This window comes from Sorex fumeus, unplaced genomic scaffold (assembly GCF_029834395.1).
Source record: "Sorex fumeus unplaced genomic scaffold, SorFum_2.1 ptg000037l, whole genome shotgun sequence".
NCBI lineage: Eukaryota > Metazoa > Chordata > Mammalia > Eulipotyphla > Soricidae > Sorex > Sorex fumeus.
Window position 1 is genome coordinate 49,983,534 of NW_026606094.1, and position 19,782 is coordinate 50,003,315.

The following is a 19,782-nucleotide window of genomic DNA, read 5'->3' on the forward strand; positions in this document are numbered from 1 at the left end:
AAGTAATTTACATTCTTGTTTTCAGCAGTCAGATCAGGGAGTTTGTTTTGATTTTTAATGATTGAAATTATAACATGAAGTTAGACCTCATGAAAAACTGACTCTGTTAAAGATTGTTTAATCAACTAGCCATAAAATGTGGTAATGTTTTCAGATCCAGATTTAAAATCTTAAAGGAAATTCATTTAAATTTGCTAGATATTAGAACAGGCTTTGATTTAATTTTATTCTGTCATTCTCATTTTTATAAGGAAACCTACTGATTTTTTTTCAGATGTCCTTATGTATTTAGGAAGTAACTTTTGTAAATTGTAAATTGTCCTCCCATCGTTTATCGATTTGCTCAGGTGGTCCCAGTAACGTCTCCATCGTGAAACTTCTTGTTACTGTGTTTGGCATATTGAATATGTCATGGGTAGCTTGCCAGGCTTTGCAGTGCGGGCTAAATGCTCTCTGTGGCTTCCCGGGCTCCCGGAGAGGGGCGGAGGAATTGAACCCGGCTAAGCCGGGCCCGCGGCTTGCAAAGCAAACGGCCTCCTGCTTGTTACCTTTAAATTGTTCCCATTTCCAGGTTCACTGAGACCTAGGGAGCTGCTGCAGGCTCTGGCCAGTTTCTCTGGGGGCTCCCGTGCTGCTGTGGGCCCAGGCTTTGCCGCTTCCGGCTCAAGTCCTGCTCATGTCCCGGCTCTGCTTCTGACCCCTGAACCGGAGTCCAGCCTGGCCCGGCCCGCGGGCTTGGCACAGAGCTTCCGCCTGGTGCCCTTTTTTCATTGTGTTTATGTTGGGTTTGGGGGCCACACCTGGCGGTGCGCAGGGCTTCCTCCTGGCCCTGCCCCCAGGGATCACTCCTGGTGGGCTTGGTGTAACTTTTACTGTAGTTAATTCTTATTCCCCTGCAGAATGCTCTGTTTGGTCAGGTGGGCCACTGCCACTTATCTTTTAATTTTGTTTGTTTGGGGAGATGTTACCTGGTGGGGCTCAGGTGCTACGTCCCTGTCCTCTGGGTCCCTTTTGGTTGTGCTTGGGGAACTAGACAATGCTGGAAATGGAAATAAGACCTATGGCTACAAAAGTTTGCCCTCTGAGATGTTTCCTCATTCTCATTTTTAAAAGAAGTTGAGTTGATCATCATCTCTTTTACTTCATCACTCTAGCGTTCCTAAGCTTTCTGTTTAGAGTGCTTGGTATTTGATTTGAAGGTTTTTAATGTCATGGCCAGCAGTTCAGGAAAAATGGGCATTTTGAAGACATGACTTGATGTTCAAATTGATTTCATAGTACAAATTTATTTGCTAAAAGCATATTTCAGAGAACTGATTAACATTTTTATAATATATTTACACGGATGTGCAAACTTTAAATGTCTCTAAAATGAAGAGTAGATTTATTATTATTTTCAAAACAGTTGTTCACTTTGAACACCTCCCATTTTAAAGATTCTAGTCCAAGCCTTCAGACTTTAATTTTTAAGCTCTTTAGTAGTACTAGTATGAATTAAAATGCTTAATAAAATTCAGGATTATTGGTTCTACTACCATTGAATCCCACATTGTTAAAGAAAAATTGGGCCCAGAACATATCTAACAAATGTCTTGTACTCTGAGAAAACCTGCTTGAGGACCTCAGCAGTTTCCACACTGTTGATACTGCAAATCAATTTGATTTCTTTTAAAATATTTGTGTGAAATACAACCTTTCAGATATATTTGATATATTTTATTTTTAACAATTGTGACCAGTGGAGAAAGCTTTATAACAAGATATTGACAAAGTTTTCTGAACACTTTTATCATTCTAGGACAGACTTTTTGAGTGGGTATGGAAATTGGTAATGTAGTGTGCTTGTTATACATTATAAACAGAGAAATATAGACGTAGGTAAAGCTAACTGGCCACTCTGTAGATTGACTTTAATATTCAATTACAGTGCATTGTCCCACTGGTCTTTACTTAGGAGGTGAAGTAAGGCATTCCTTTAAAAGTAAAGCAAACTCCATAATTTCTATTTTAATTTTTTTCCTGTAAATACCATTCTCTCTTGTCTGTTATAATACAGTACATCTTACTTTACCTATAAATAACTGCACATGTGATTGAGTGCTTACATATTTACAAGATGGAGTAATTAGTAAAAATTTGAAAACCACTCTTCTGTAAAAGTAATTAAAGAGAGTGGAAACTAAGAGTAGAACATGTTGATTTTCGAAAGTGAAAGGCAGAGGTCCGGTGATACAAAAAGTTGAAGTTTAAAATACAGGTTTTAGATGTTGAAGGCTTATTTACAAATGTTTAATATACTTAGCTATTACTAATTAAGAGCACAGAGAGATTTGCAGCCCCTGAGAACACTAGGTGTGGCTCACATTCATCTAGCCCTTTTAAAAAGAAATTTGTTGTTTTCTTTTTCCTGGTAGAAAGTATAAAGTAGCAAAAATGTTTTAAGACAAGTAATAATAAATCCATTTTGGGATGGCATGCTGATTGTTTTCTTTCTAAGGTTGGTAAAATTCGTACTTACTGTTTTTATAACTAGAAAATTATAAAAGTAATAGCGTATTAAGTAGAACAAAAAAGAGTCCAAGTACTTTCTAAATTACCTGTAATGGGTCATTGAGTAAGGAGGTAAGAGGAAATAAAAAGGGAGAAAAGGAGGGGCAAGGAATCTTTAAAAATACAATCACATAAAAATTTAAATCAAATATGCTAAGGTAATAAATGTAAATAGGATAAACTTAACTTTTGCAAGAAGATGATTAAACCCAAATTATGTTCTTACTTTATGGAAGACATAACAAATGATTCAAAAACATAAAAATTAAAAGATAGGTATGCCAAGAAAATTATTCAGATAAACAAAAGGGGAGTCTAGTAATCAGACTGTTACACTTTAAAGTGTAATAAAGAACAGATTATAATGGTGAAGCATTTAAGCTATGCTGATATCTTGGATATATACATATATAAAAAGCTAATGATAATAAATGAAATAAATATTTAGAAATTATAGAAAAGTGAATTGGTAGATCTCATTGTAGTTGTTTAGAATTCTCTAAATATGTGACAGAGCAAATGAATAATTATGTTATTCCTGTATTTTTTTCTGGAGAGGGCCATATCCGGCTGTGCTCAGGCCTTAATCATGGCAATGCTCAGGGGACCATATGTGGTTCCAGGGATAATTCAGGTCAGTGACCTGCAAGGCAAGTGCCATACCCACTATATTATCACTCTTCCCCAGTTATTCCTATATTACATAATTTTATTATAAAAGAGATGTTACAGCTGTTAGGTCACTTACCGTGCACATAGCCAACCAGGGTTCAATCCCTGGCATATGGTCCCTTGAGCCCACAAGGAGTGATTCCTAAGAGTAGAGTCACTAAGGAGTCTACCCTGAGTCATCATTGGTGTGTTTGCCCCCCCCCCAAAAAAAAAACATTGATCGAGTGTTTTATTACAAAGAAAGTTTTAGAGAGTCAAAATAAATCAAACTAGATATTATGACTACAGTGAAAGAGCTTAAATAATATCAAAAGGGAGTAAGATCTGGGAGATCTGGGAGTTTTCAGATCTTCACTAACAGCCCTTATTCATTAGAGATACCAAGAGTATCTCACCCGCGCGGCAAAGCCCGGCAAGCTCCCTGTAGCGTATTGGATATGCCAAACATAGTAACAAGTCTCACAGTGGAGACGTTACTGGGCCTGCTCAAGCAAATCAATGAACAACCGAAGGACAGTGCTACAAGATCAGAGTATGCCACATTTTTTGTATTTAATTTTTAAAACAAATCATGCGTTCTGGTTTCAAGAAGGTAGTTAAAAGAATAGCACTCAACAAGATTCTTCACTCTTTGTAATGTCGCATTTTGTTTCATGTAAGATGTTACTCTAAATAACACACTCAACTTTTGAATATGTAAGCCATTGGGTTTTGTAATGGTAAATTATTTCAGATGTATATTATGAAAGTCATAATATTATAAAGAGGATATAAAATTCATCATGATCATTTAGTTTTTAGCAGATATCTGTAACACCCATATGGTGAGTACTAGGGTGCTATAGTAGATTTATTGAACTACATAGAATATCTGTAGATCTGGCATCCCTTGTGCTTTTGTCACCTATTAAATCAATTTTATTGATCAATTCCATTATATTCCTTTGACCTTTTCAATTCTTTTTCTATAAAGGAAGATATTGAATTAAAATTCTTCTTTATTCAGTGTCATATCTGAGGTCCGTGAATGAAGTCTTTGATTAAGTATTATGCACCAACTCCTTTTAGTCTAGAGAGACTTAAACATGCTCTGGGGAGAGTGAATAGAGACAAACTTTGGGTTCCATATTAGCAGAGAAGAGTATGTGTATCTCAAACAGGAAAGGCCAGAGATGGAAAAAGTTATTGAATGAAAGGTAGTGTGATAAATAAACTGATATTCAATATAAAATTTTTTTGAGTGAACTAGAGGGAGACTCAGGAAATAATAGAATGAATGTGGAGAAGCAGACAAGATTATTAATGCATTGGGAAATTGCATGAGTTTTTTTTTTTTAAATTGCATGAGTTTTTGTAGCACTTAGTTAATCTGGGTTGATGGAAAACTAGCAAGAGATTAAGAGTTGAGATATGTGGAAGCTGAATTGTGAAAATTACTGACTATGTTAGAGACGTAACTGAACTTTTTTTTCAAGAAGGCGTGAGAGCTATCACTATAAGATTTAATAGGAGTGTGGGAACAGGCTGAAGGGAAACTGGGCACATTGGTGATGAGAAATGTGCACTGGTGAAGGGATGGGGGTGGAACATTGTATGACTGATACTCAGTTGTGAGCAATTTTATAACTGTAATCTTTGGTAATTCAATAATTTAAAAAAAAAGATTGTGATAGCTGCAGAGGTAGCCATTAGGAAATAGTCCACATGATGGTCTCTTGATTAGAGTAAGGAACAACAAGATGATATTTACATTATATTTATTTTTTAATTTAATCTTTATAAAGTTGTTCATAATAATTTAGTATGTTCAATATGACAACAACAATCCCATCACCATTTACACCTTCCCAGCACTATTATTTCAAATAGTTCCACCACCCCTAAAACCTGCCCCTGAAAATTTATTTTGTGTTCTTTGTTACAAATAACCTGCTAAAAATGATTTTAAAAAGTTTCCTTAGAGAAAAGTGTGTGAAGATTGTAGTATCTCACCCTGGAGCCATTAACCCTTTGTATAACATGTTACAGGTTTAGCCTGTGTGCAAATATGTGTGTACGTGTGTATGTATATACATACATACATACACACGTACATACATGTGTATGTATATACATACATACATACACACGTACACACATAAATTATTGAGATCAGTAGCATATAGTATGAGATGTCATTCTAGGAATTCTAAAATTTTAAATAGGGTGATACAGCTGGAATTAAATTTTTAACTGGATGGTGATTTTGTGGTTCCGAGACATTTCTGCAGCTAGTGGCTCTCTTCCAAGATTTATTTGTGAGTCTCTGGATCATGGCCATTAATAAACTTATATGGTTCCAGAGGCAGTTTTTGGGCATTACTGCCAGGCTCTCGGAAGAACAGGGAGATAGAGGGAGGTCACCCATTCCTGATTACATGTGAGCCTGGAAATTTTGTTCACAAAAACCACATACCTGAGTTTTTCATCAGATTAATCCATCCTCATGGATGAGGCTCATCCAAACCTCAGGAGATGAGCCATGAGCATGGCGTGATTGGGTTTGGAGGTTTTCAGCTGTTGGGGCTCTGTTGAGGCAGGTGTGAGGATGCACCCGCCCCACTTCATGTTGCCCCAGATGAGACTCAGCCTGACGCGGGGTCTGAAGGCATCTCGACAGCTTGTTGGTGTCTTCCAAGATTTATTTTTTGTTATGTACATTTTCATCGATTTGCTCGAGCGGGCCCAGTAACGTCTCCAAATGTGTCAGAAATGAATAGGATTCATGGAATTTGTAATAACTCTGGAAGTGTGTGCAAAACTTTCTGTGTGAACATATTCTCCTTGGAGAGGGTATAAATTTTTTAATTTTATTGAATCACTGTGAGATAGTTACAAGCTTTCATGTTTGGGTTACAATCACACAATGATGAAACACCCATCCCTCCACCAGTGCACGTTCCCCACCACCAATCTCTCCAGTACACCCCCTCTTCCCTGCCCTCCCCCTGCCTCCATGGCAGACATGATTCCCCATAATCTCTCTTTACTTTTGGGCATTATGGTTTGCAGTACAGGCCCTGAGAGGTTATCATGCTTGGTCCTTTAGAGAGGGTATAAGTTTTGTCAGTTCATATAAGACTATGAGAGCAAACTTACAGTATAGGAAACATAACTTTCTAAAAACTATAAACTTTAAATAATTTTAAAATAAGCCATTGATTAGTGACTAATCTTTTTTTTTCTTTTTATAGTGGACAGACCAAAATCTCAGCAAGTTCGAACCTCTAATACAATAAGGCGAACCTCTTCTTTGGATACGATAACAGGACCTTACCTCACAGGACAGTGGCCACGGGATCCTCATGTTCATTACCTTTCATGCATGAAAGATAAAGCTACTCAGGTAAAATAAAAATTAGATTTACTGCCTTACAGTTATTAAACAAAATGTGACTTAATCAAATATTTACAAATTTGAAATACTACATACCAAAAGGTAAATTTTAAATTAATTTTAATTATTTCTTGCTATCTGAATTTTGAAGGTTTTCACTGTCACTTTCCTCCTGTTGTTCATCGATTTGCTGGAGTGGGCCCAGTAATGTCTTCATTGTGACAATTGTTACTGTGTTTCGCATATCGAACACATCACAGGTAGCTTGGCAGGCTTTGCCGTGTGGGCGAGATAGTCTCGGTAGCTTGCCGGGCTCTCCGAGAGGGGCGGAGGAATCAAACCCGGTTCGGCCAGGCTGGCTGCACGCAAGGCAAACACCCTTTCTGCTGTGCTATCGATAACACAGCTTGAAAGTTATAAAATTATTAAATTTTTAATAAAGTACATAGTTTTTGAGACACTAGTAATAATTTCCAGAAATTAATATTTTGACTAGTGATCATGTCAAAAATATAAATAATTTTTAATTAAAAGATTACACAGTTCTTGGAATTTTTAAGTTAATATGTGACTAAAATTTATGTGAAATTACTTATTTTGTGCTTAAAATGAAGATTTAAAAATATTGAAAAAGAAATAGGAAATCTACTCTTATCACACTTATCACACTTATCACTCTTATTATTCTGTTTGTAGATGGCTCCTCAAGTTTTATTTTAAAAACTTTCTGTTCCATATGAGAAAATGAATCTAAAACATTGTAAATCCGTTAATGCTATGAAGAATCTTAACAGTATAAGCTAGGTTTGATTGTTGCCCCTAAGTAACTTACTTCCAACATTGAGAGATAGTTCAAGAGTTAAGGCACTTGGCTTAACTTAACACAGCTATATCTGGCATCACATATTGGTCCCTGAGCACCACCAGGAGTAATCCCTGAGTACAGAGCAAAGATTAAGCCCTGAGCTCTGCAAGTTTACCCACCGTTCAACCCCCAATAATAATTTTAAAAATTAGAGACTTAAATTTATTAAATTGATCATAGAAGATAGTATGTAAGTAACTATAGATGACTAGAGCCTTAAGATGTGAGGAAATTCAAAGTAATGAAAACATTTTGGTTTTGATGTATTAGGAAAATAAAAGAACTAGTTTCATGTCTGAACAATGAGGGAAGAGAACACGGAAAACATTTTTTGGCCTAAATAGGAAAATCTAAATTTAAAAAAAATCTCAGAAAAGCTTGAAATAATGAACTTTGTTTTGTTTTGGCTCAAAACGTGGTGATGCACAGGGTTTACTCTTGGTTCTGCACTCAGGAATCACTTCGAGGGGTGCTTAGGGGACCATGTGGGATGCCAGGAATTGAACATGAGTCAGCTGCATACAAAGCAAACATCATACTGGCTGTACTATCTCTCTGGCACCCTGAAATTTTTTTTTCAATTTTTATTCTTAACAGTTTTTGGCTTTGTTATTTTATGCCACACCTGTTTTATTTTCCATTCTTTGTTTTGTTAGGGAAAAGGTTTGGTTCGATATGATTGGCAGTCGGATTCTTAAGTAGCAATGACTAGCAATTGTAGAGATTATTGATCTGGGTGCAGATACAGACAAAGATAAATAAAATGCATCATTTTGTAGGAGTTGGATTCTGCAAATGGATTAAAATATAGGAGTAAGAGGGTCAAGAGAGGGCACTGCCCTCCTCTGCAGGTTCATCAGGGAGTCAGGGAGCGCTTTCCTTTCCCACACCCCCCACATGAGTGCCCCTTTCTCTGCGCCGGCCCCCACTTTTGGGCAGGCAGAGGAGACTCTGCGGAACACCTGCCCGAGTTCCGCTGGACCACCTGCCCACCTCACCATGGCACAGCCCTCCTCTGCAGATTCCTAAGTCAGTGCGTCCCTGGGACTGACTGGGGGTTTGGCCTCCTCAAAAGTGAGTGGTGGCCTTCTCTGAGTAGGGTGGCCCCTCAACAGGGCCACAGTTATATTTCCCACTCCTAGCACTCTCAACACACATCCCAGCCTTTATCACCTAATTCTGTGGAAAAAGTCCTGGCCGCCTCAATAATAATCAGCAGTACCACAATAATCCACTGACCTACACCAATTTCAACAAAAGACTAGTAATCAAGAAGCTGTAAAAGCCCAATATAAAAGAACACCTCCTCCAATGCTTTGCTAGATGCCCGTCATGAGCCACAGAATAATGCCTGAGAGGAAGGACAGATTCTAGAAAGGGAGAAGGGTGACCACTATCTACCGACCTTATTCAGAATCCTTTAACACGATAAGAGGGAACAGTGCTAGTGAATTCCAAGGTTTTACCTCTAGACAACCACAATAATATGAAGAAACAGCACAAATCTCCACTATGAGGAGAGGACGAAGAAAAGAGTCCCGAATCCTCAGCAGGAGTTATCCACAAATATGCTGTCTCTGATAAAGAATTCCGAAATGAAATGCTGAGGTTGTTCAAGGAACTACTCAAAGAATCAATGGAGCAGACATCCAGAAAATCAAAAGAAGAAATGAAAGAAACAGTGGAACGGATAGTCGAGAAAATATTGGAAGAAATGAGTGCAGAAATAAAAAAGCTACAATAAGAAGTGTCACAAATAAAGGATTCAGTAGATGAAATTAAAAACTTAAAAAAAAAAACTTAGTGGTTGCCCTCAGCAGTAGAATGACTACAGCTAAAGACAGGATCAGTGAACTTGAAGATGAGCAACAGAAATCACATAGGGAAAAACAAGCAATGGGAAAAGACCTAAAAATAGCTCTAAGGAGAATCAGAGATCTAGGGAATGATGCCAAGAGGAAAAATATTAGAATCATTGGAGTACTGAAAGTACAGGGAGGCAACCCCAGTGAAAACGTCACAGTCAAAGAAATCATTGCTGAAAAGTTCCTAGAGTTAAAGAATGCAGACATCCAGATCCAAGGAGCCAGAAGGGTGCCGGCTAAAAGAGACCCTAATAAAAACACTCCAAGTCATATCATAGAATGATGGATGCCGTGGATAGAGACACAGTACTGCAAGCAGCAAGGTCAAAGAAGGAAATCACATACAAAGGAGCACCCCTTAGATTTACAACAGACCTATCACAGGAAACCCTCCAAGCCCGAAGACAGTGTGGGGGGGGTATAGTGGAAAAACTCAATGAAATGAAGGTCTCACCAAGAATAATTTATCCAGCTAAACTCTCACTCAAACTCGATGGAACGATACACTATTTTGTAGATAAACAACAGCTCAGGAACTTCATAGATTCAAAACCGAATTTAAAAGAAGGATTAAAGGGGCTCCTGTAAGATAAGAAGAAAAACACTTATAAGCACAACAGACCCCTACAGAAAGATGGCACAAAACCCCATGACAATAATCTCTCTAAATGCTAATGGTCTAAATGCACCAATCAAGAGACACAGAGTGGCAGAATGGATCCAGAAACTGAAACCAACATTCTGCTGTCCACAAGAAACTCATATGAACAGTCAGAGCAAACAGAAAGTTAAAGGAAGAAAAATATGCTGCAAGAAAACAGTTCCCTCAAAAAAGCTGAAGTAGCCATACTAGTATCCGACAACATAGATTTCAGGTTGAAAAAGATTAGAAGGAACAGCAAAGGCCATTTTCTGTTTATCAAGTGATACGTATAACAGGAAGAAATCACACTCATAAATGTATATGCACCTAATGAGGGACCAGCTAAATACTTAAAACAACTGCTAACAGATTTTAAGGAGGACATCGATAGCAACATAATAGTAGTTGGAGACTTCAACATCTCCTTATCACTTCTGGATTGATCAACAAGAACAAAACTAAGCAAGGAAACATTGGCTTCGAAGGAAGAAATAGAAAAGAGAGTGCTAATAGATCTATACAAGGCTTTACACCCCCAAAAGAAACAATATACATTCTTCTCCAGTGCACACGAAATATATTCAAAAATAGTCCATGTGCTAGACCACAAAATATACCTCAGTAAAATCAGGAAGATAGAAGTAGTATCAATAATTTTTTCAGACCATGATGCGCTGAAGATAGAAGCGAATCACACAAAGACACGGAGAAACAAATCAAACACCTGGAAATTAAACAACTCAATGTTGAACAATGAGTGGGTCAGGAAGGAAGTCAAGGATGAAATCAAAAGATACCTGGAAACAAATGAGAATGAAGACATGAGCTACCAGAACCTATGGGACACAGCTAAAGCTGAATTAAGAGGAAAATTTATAGCTTTGCAAACATTCCTAAGGAAGGAAGAAAGGGCCTACATAGATAACCTGACCACACTGCTCAAGATCTTAGGAAAAGACCAACAAAAGGAACTCAAACCCGGCCGAAGGAAAGAAATAATAAAACTTAGAGTAGAAATTAACAACATGGAAACCCAAAAAATCCGAAAGGTCAGTGAAACCAAGAGCTCGTTCTTTGAGAAAATTGATAAACTAGCGAGACTCACAAGAGAGAGAGAGAGGGAACCCTAATAAGCTGAATCAGAAATGGAAAAGGGGACATCACAACAGAAACCAATGAGATTCAAAAGATCGTCAGAGACTACTTTGAGAGTCTGTATGCTATAAAACATGACAACCTAGAAGAAATGGATAAATTCCTGGATTCCTATAATCTCCCAAGAAGACTTGGGATACATGAATAGACCCATTAATATCAAGGAAATAGAAACTGTAATCAATAGTCTTCCCCAAAACAAAAGCCCATGCCCAGATAGATACACTAGTGAATTCTTCCAAACATTTAAAGAAGACCTGTTGCCAGTTCTTCTCAAGCTTTTCCAGACAATTGAAAAAACAGGACCTCTCCCAAACAACTTCTATGAGGCACATATCTCCTTAATACCAAAAGCAAACAAAGACACCACCAGCAAAGAAAACTATTGGCCAATATTCATGATGAAGACGGATACGAAGACTCTCAACCAAATATTAAAAAATAGAATCCAGCAACTCATCAAAAAAACCATACACCACAACCAAGTGGGATTCATCCCGGGATGCAAGGATGGGTTAACATTCGGAAATTAACATAATCCATCATATCAACAAAAGTAAAGATAAAAACCATATGATCATATCAGTAGACACAGAGAAATCTTTTGAGAAGATCCAGCACCTGTTTATGATGAAAACTCTCACCAAAATAGGTTTGAAGGAACTTTCCTCAAGATAGTCAAAGCCATCTACAAGAAACCCATGGCAAGCATTATCCTCAATGAGGAAAAACTAAGGGCCTTCCCTCTAATGTCAGGGACAAGACGAGGATGCCCACTCTCACCACTTCTGTTCATTATAGTACTGGAAGTACTTGCAAAAGTGATTAGGCAAGAAAAAGACATTAAAGGCATCCAGTTAGGAAAGGAAGAAATTAAGCTCTCACTATTTGAAGATGATATGATACTATATCTTGAGAAACAGGACCTCTCCCAAACAACTTCTATGAGGCACATATCTCCTTAATACCAAAAGCTCTAAATCCTCTACCAAGAAACTCCTAGAAACAATAGACTTGTACAGTAAAGTCGCAGGCTATAACATTAATGCCCCAAAATCCATGGCCTTTCTATATGCAAATAATGAGACCGAGGAAAGTGACATGAAAAAAACAATCCCGTTGACAATTGTGCGCCAGAAAATCAAATACCTCAGAATTAGCCTAACCAAAGAAATAAAGGACCTCTACAATTGAAAACTATGAAACGCTACTCCATGAAATTAAAAGGACATGAGGAAATGGAAACATATCCCCTCCTTATGGATTTTAACATTGTCAAAATGGCAATACTCCCTAAAGCATTATACAGATTCAGTGTGATCCCTTTAAGGATACCCATGAAATTCTTCAAAGAAATAGATGAAACAATCCTGAAATTCATATGGAACAACACATGCCCACGAATAGCTAAAGCAATTATTGGGAAAAAGACGTGGAGAGGCATTACTCTTTACAACCTCAAACTCTACTACAAAGCATAATAATTAAAACAGCATGGGACTGGAACAAAGGCAGGGTTGCAGACCAATGGAACAGGGTGGAATATCCCTACATACAACCCCAAATGTATGAAGATCTAATCTTTGATAAGTGATGAAGAAATGTGAAGTGGAAGAAGGAAAGCCTCTTCAACTGGACAGCCATATGCAAAAATGTTTAAACCTTGACCAAACCCCATGCAAAAAAATTCAGATCAAAGTGGATTAAAGATCTATACATCAGGCAAAAATCCATATGGTACATTCAAGACAAGGTCAGCAAAACCCTCCACAATATTGAGGCTAATGGTATCTTCAAAGACACTCCATTGACCAATCAAGTGGAAACAGATAAACAAATGGAACTATATTAAATTAAGAAGCTTCTGCACTGGAAAAGATACAGTGACCAAAATACAAAGACAATCTACAGAATGGGAAAGAATATTCACCCAATACCCATCTGACAAGGGGTTGATATCAAGGATATACAGAATACTGGTTGAACTCCACAAGAAGAAAACATCCAACCCCCCTCAAAAAATGGGGTGATGCAATGAACAGAAACTTTCTCAAAGAAGAAACTGAATGGCAAAAAGGCACATGAGAATATGCTCTATATCACTAATCATCAGAGAGATGCAAATAAAAACAACAATGAAATATCAACTCAAGCCACAGAGACTGACCCATATCCAAAAGAACAAAAGCAACCTGTGTTGGTGCAGATGTGGCAAGAAAGAGACTCTCCTTCACTGCTGGTGGGAATGCCGACTGGTTCAGCCCTTTTGGAAAACAGTATGGATTATTCTCAAAAAATTAGAAATTGAGCTCCCATTTGACCCAGCAATACCATTCCTGGGAATATATCCCGGAGAGGCAAAAAAGTGTAGTCAAAATGACATCTGCACTTGTATGTTCATTGCTGCACTGTTCACAATAGCCAAAATCTGGAAAAAGCTGGAGTGCCCAAGAACAGGTGACTGGTTGAAGAAACTTTAGTACATCTACACAGTGGAGTCCTATGCAGCTGTTATAAAAAAATGCAATCATGAAATTTACAAGTGGCACTACATGGAAAGTGAAATGAGTCAGAAAGTAGGGACAGACATAGAAAGATTGCTTTCATCTGGGGTATATAAAGTAACAAAATAGGAGACTAACATCCAGGAATAGTCGAGATAAGTACCAGGGGGTTCACTCCATGGCTTGAAGGCCAGCCGCACATGCTAGGTGAAAAGGCTGTTCAGATAGAGAAGGGAACACCAAGTAAAGGGTGTTGGGAGATCCTCCCAGGATGGGAGGAGATACATGCTAAAAGTAGACTATAGACGGAACATGATTGCCACTCAATGCCTCTTTTGCAAACCTCAGCACCCACAAGGAGAGAGAGAACAAAGGGGAATGCCCTTCTACAGAGGTGGAATGGGATGTGGGGGGAGGGGAGGAGGGAGAGATGCTGGGATCATTGGTGGTGGAGAACGGGCACTGGTGGAGAGATGGGTACTCGATCATTGTATAACTGAAACCCAAGCACAAAAACTTGTAAGTCTACAGTGGTACCTCATGGTGTTTCACTAATAATTAAAAAAAAGTCAAGAGATCAGAAACATCACTTTATGGTCAGGGATGTGTGTGTTCCTAGACTTGTGTTTAAACCGAAGCACCACTTAGCTCCCCAAGTACTGCCAAGAGTGACCCTGGGTGCTCCTAGCACCATCCCACTGAATATCATGGCATTACTGGGCTGGAGCACTGAACCCTCTGGCCTAAACTCCCCCACCCTACCCCAACCCGCCCCACTGCCAAAAAACATTTTAAAAGGTCAAGGGTCCAAGTACATTAAAAGTTTTTTTTGAAAATTCACATAGGAGAGTGTTAGAAAATAGCAGTTTTTCAAGATTAGGGGCACATTTTTTTAGAGAGTGGTATTAATTTGACAGATGAGGAAACCCAGACTTTTGAGAGTTAAGGTGAAAGCATTATAGAGGTAAAAGACTAACTGGATGAGAATGTTAACAGTGTTTCTATTCTGTTCTATGAGGTTGATGAAACATAGTGGTATTTGCGAAAGAACATAGCATTAAAGATAATAAGTTATTAGTAATAGACATAGACTTGCTAGTATATTTATTGAATCTAGAGCAAACAAGATCAAAGATCCATGTACCCTGTTAATTAACACACTATTGAATACAATATATTTTGTCTTACTGAGACAAAACATTTTCAGTTTCATTTAGAGAAAGTTTCATACAGACCTTGGAGATCAAGCTTGTATGAGTTCCTGGATCCTTCAGTTACATTCTGGAATGCATTCTGCCTTGGCCAAGTCTACTCTTCTGAGCCTAACCCTTAATTTAATTTTTCTTACACTGCATTCTATTCTGTGCTTGGAGCAGTATATATACACTTAATGTTTAGACCTCCTAATCTTCAAACTCCATTCATAATCCTTAGGGAAGTATGGCTCAGGGAATAAATACATTCTTGTAGACCTTGGAAGCTAGGCTCATTGCTTCTTAAGAGAGGGATTCCTGGGTTTAAATTACCCAGATTATAGGGGTCTGGCTGGAAAAGAATCAGAGTAATTCTCCTTCTAATGATGAAGTAAGAACTTCTACAGAGTGTAGTTTTTAAAATTTAAAAGCCATGATATGAAAGGCAAAATGGAGGCCTAATTTTATGGTTGAGAAGCTAAAAGGCCTTAGAAGTTGTTTATGGTTAGCCAGATAGTGAATATTAAGAAATTTGAGTCAAGATCTGACTCTTATTCTAGTTTTCTATGCCTCTCATACCAACCACTAATGCATGCTGTAATTAACCTCATATTTGCTTCATAGTTGTCCTTAAGCAGCTGTTAGTTTAGTGGAAGATATGATATAAACAAATGATAAGTTTTTTGATCATGTCCATTATTCTTGTACTATCTGTTGAATTTTGGGAATTGACACAAAGTAAAAGTTTTTTCTTTTATTTTTATTTTGTGTGTCAGTAGATTAGTGTAGAGAAGATAGTATAGTAAGCTCGCTACAGATGTGAAATAACTAGACTGTCTTTGGTAAAGATATCTCTAGTATTTTCTTTTTTTAACATTTCAACTGCTTTGTTGAGGGTTATAAATAAATTTCATTTTATATTTTTATTGAGGTAATTGGGATAAAGTGTGAAAATATGCAGTGAAATATGCATTTGGACTTTCAGAGCTGGAGAGTTAGTACAGTGGGTAGGGCACTTCCCTTGCTTGCAACCAATCTGAGTTTGACCCTATATGGTCCCCTGAACATGACCAAGAGTTATTCTTGAGTGCAGAACCATGGCCATGAGCTCTGCTGTGTGTGACCCCCAAATAAAAAAAACAACCCCTCCAAAAAAAATACAGGTTTTGGATTTCAGTGGTAACCATAATGCCATAATGTGGTATGTGCACTTGTTGATTTTCATGGTCTACATCTGAAATGCTGTAGTCTCATATATTTCACTTTTGTACGATTAAAGAAAAAGTAGCATGATATTGTGGACTTTGGAGGCAGATCTTATGTTAAAGCCAAGTTTTGGTTACATAGTAGAATGCATTATTAAAACCCATCAGAGTTTATGCTTAATTGTACTCTTTGTACTTCTTGTGGGCTGGAGCGATAGCACAGTGGTAGGGCGTTTGCCTTGCACGCAGCCAATTTGGCCAACCCGAGTTCGATTCCTCCGCCCATCTCGGAGAGCCTGGCAAGCTACCGAGAGTATCTCGCCCGCACGGCAGAGCCTGGCAAGCTACCCGTGATGTATTCAATATGCCAAACACAGTAACAGGTGTCACAATGGAGATGTTACTGGGCCTGCTCAAGCAAATCGATGAACAACGGGAGGACCGTGACCGTACTTCTTGTACTTTTTACAGTAACTCTTACTGTAATATTTAACTTAAAAATATAGAGTACAGATATCGAATGGTAATAAGACTTTTTAAGGGTTTGGTATGCTGTTTTCTACAACTTTCAAATAAGTCCAGAATCACTGATAGCAATAAAACAGAACAAAATGCTTAATGTAAAATCTAAGCATTGACTTTATTACTTAATGAACAGTTTTTTCAACTTTTTTTTGAATATTTTCTGAATAAAATTTGGAGAGAAAATCATGGGCCATGAAATAACTACTGTGTGATTTAAATTTTAGTTTTCTTTTCTACAAATTCAATTTACTATTTAGTTTCCATATTCTCTGAATTGAGAACCAACTTCATGTTATTATGGCTAATAAAAAAAAGAATACTTGCCAGATTATTAGAATTACCTTTTTAGCTTAATAGAAGTAAAAAACTGAGAAAATATTTGTGGAATTTTAATGTTATCTTAGTCTTTTATATGCAACTAATTTCAAACAAATTTATTACAACTCAAACTTTCAGTTAAGGTTACTGTAAATCAAAATTTTCCTTAGTTTTCACCTAAGAGTTTAAAACATAAACATTTTTGGACAATAGAAGATTTCTCCTTCCCTTTTCTTTGATGTAGTTGTTGGGATGTCTGTGAGTCTATGTATAAATGTGGAAATATATACTCTGTAAAAATGGTCAAACAAACAAACTGTCAAACAAACACTGTCATCCCGTTGTTCAGCGATTTGTTTGAGCAGGTCCAGTAACGTCTCCATTTTGAGACTTTGTTGTTACTGTGTTTGGTATATTGAATACATCATGTGTAGCTTGCCAGGCTTTGCCGTGCGGGTGCAATACTCTCAGTAGCTTACCAGGCTCTCCGAGAGGGGCGGAGGAATTGAACCTGGCTCGCCGGGCCAGCTGCATGCAAGGCAAACGCCCTATCACTGTGCTGTCGCTCCAGCCCGTAAAAATGGTCAAACAATAGAAATTATATGCTGCAACAATATTTTTTTTCTTCCTGGGCACTAGGGAGATCCTCCATAGAAGACCTCAGGAGCCCTCCTAAGACCCCTCCCAATGATTCCCAGCCAAGCAATGAAAATACAGTATGAGGACTAGAGGATGTTGTAGTTCTTGAACCCTCTGGGGTTAGGGATTACCTAGTCACCCTGTTGGTGAGTCTTTAGGGCTGCATCCAGGGATGATAACGATGCTAAAATCAAACTCAGATTGGTTACATACAAATGTTATTTAACCCCTGAACTATCCCTCCAACCTCTAAAAAATGTCTCTTCCCCCCCAGTGTACAAGATACAGCTGTGATTTGGCCTGCCAATTATTTCCATTCTTTATGGTTTTTTTCTATTTTTTTTTGTTTTGCTAATTGTACAATAGCATATTTTTTCTTCAGTAATTTGCTTTATTGTTCTTGCCATATTGTAAACTCCAATTTTATTGGGTCTATTTCTGGATTCTGAATTATTTTATTGATTTTTAGGGGGGAGGTGTATCTAACATGGAATGATTTTAATTTTTTTCACTTGATAATTTACTATGGGGTGGGGGACACACCTGGAGATACTCAGGGACTTTTCTTGGCTCTGTGCTCAGAAATCACTGCAGTACTGGGCGGGACCATATGTTTTACGGGGCTCAAAGTGTGGTTGGCTTCATGCAGGACAAATGTCTTATTCTGTATACTGTCTCTCGTGTTCTGTAATTCAATTTGATAGCTTATGTCTAATAGCTTATATGTTGATCCTACTTAACTCATGTTAGAACATTTCTGACTAATCTTTCATATTTGTAACATTTCTATTAAAATGTTTTATATTTCAACTAAATATTTATGTAGAATTGTCAACTTAACCATATTCACTTTTCTCCCAAAAAGGGATGTGTTTTTTGTTCATTCAGTAAATATGTTTGTTTCTTAGAAATATTTCAAAGCATTTGTTCAAGGATCAACATGTACTTATTAAACTCTGGGTTACTGTTATGATGAAGATTTTTAATTATAGCTTCTGATTTTCTAATGTGATCATTTCAATTGGGATTTTCTTGTTTCTAGCAATTTTTCCGGTAGTTTCTTTTGATTTCTAGGCATAGATTATAGAAATTGATTCTTCTGTCTTATTTCCATCATTTACCCCTTGTTATATATTTCATTTGTTATTGCTCCAGAAATCAGACAGTGGTGGATAAAAAAAATATTGAATATTTTGCATTGTTCTTGACACTGATGGTAATGCAACTAAGTATTCTATGTGATAAACATACTGGCTTTTACTATGAAACAGATGTGCTTTGCCCACATCAACCACACATTTATTTTGCTAGTAATTTTTATTTTTTAGTTTTAATCAATAGTTTGTTTTGTGTATTACTTGATAATTGGTCCATGATGACATTTCTAAGATACATGCTGTTTATGAAGTTCTTGTAAAAATTGTTTAATGGCATATGAAATGATAATTAATACAAAGTTTCAATATCCAGAAATGACATCTGAAATGATCTTTCTCATAAAATCCTCAGATTAGTGTTATATTTACTTCACAAAAGGATTTTGCAAGATTTCCTCTGGGATCCGGCTTTGCAGAAGTAACCCAATTGCCTTGTTGACATACATCTGAAAGAATTTTACCTGTTCAGAGAATCTGTCTCTTTCATGACTCTTGAAATTCTTTTTATATATTTTTTAAACCAATTAGTTTTTATTGAAAGAAATTTACTTAGCTGTGATGGGAGATAAAGAGAGGAATATGTGTCCAAGTGATAACTTGGGATTCTCCGGAGGGGAAAAAGTGAAGGAGAAAAATGTATGTTTAGGAGAGAACATGTGCTTCTCCAGACTGGAAAAAGCTAAGGAGAAAAACGTGTATTCAAGAGAGAACAAGGGCTTCTCTAGATTGAAAAAAGTCAATTCTTTTTCTATTTCATTTACTTTTTTCCAGTTGTTTTGAAATTCTACAAAGTTCTTTTTCATTTACTTTTTTTCATTTACTATTTTTTCTTTTTTTCTTTATTTTATTTATAAATAAAATGAATTTATTGCCTTTTTTTTTGCTTTTTGGGTCACACCAGGCAATGCATAGGGGTTACTCCTGGCTCTGCACTCAGGAGTTACTCCTGGCGGTGCTCAGGGGACCATGTGGGACGCTGGGAATCGAACCTGGGTTGGCCGCATGCAAGGCAAAGCCCTACCCGCTGTGCTATCTCTCCAGCCCCCTCATTGCCTTTTTTATCCCTTCCTGACATATATATTTTTTGTAGATTCTGGAGATGAATACTTAATTAT

At 37.3% G+C, this 19,782-nt stretch overlaps 1 protein-coding gene across 1 annotated transcript in view; it reads left to right on the forward strand.

Annotated features, from left to right (window-relative positions):
• The window catches only part of GLCCI1 (glucocorticoid induced 1), a 105,460-nt gene that overhangs the window by 26,061 nt on the left and 59,617 nt on the right, over positions 1-19,782 (forward strand). The window contains exon 2 of the mRNA XM_056117982.1: positions 6,456-6,607. Within this exon, the coding sequence (XP_055973957.1) occupies positions 6,456-6,607 (152 nt within the window). The remainder of the gene's footprint in view (positions 1-6,455; positions 6,608-19,782) is intronic.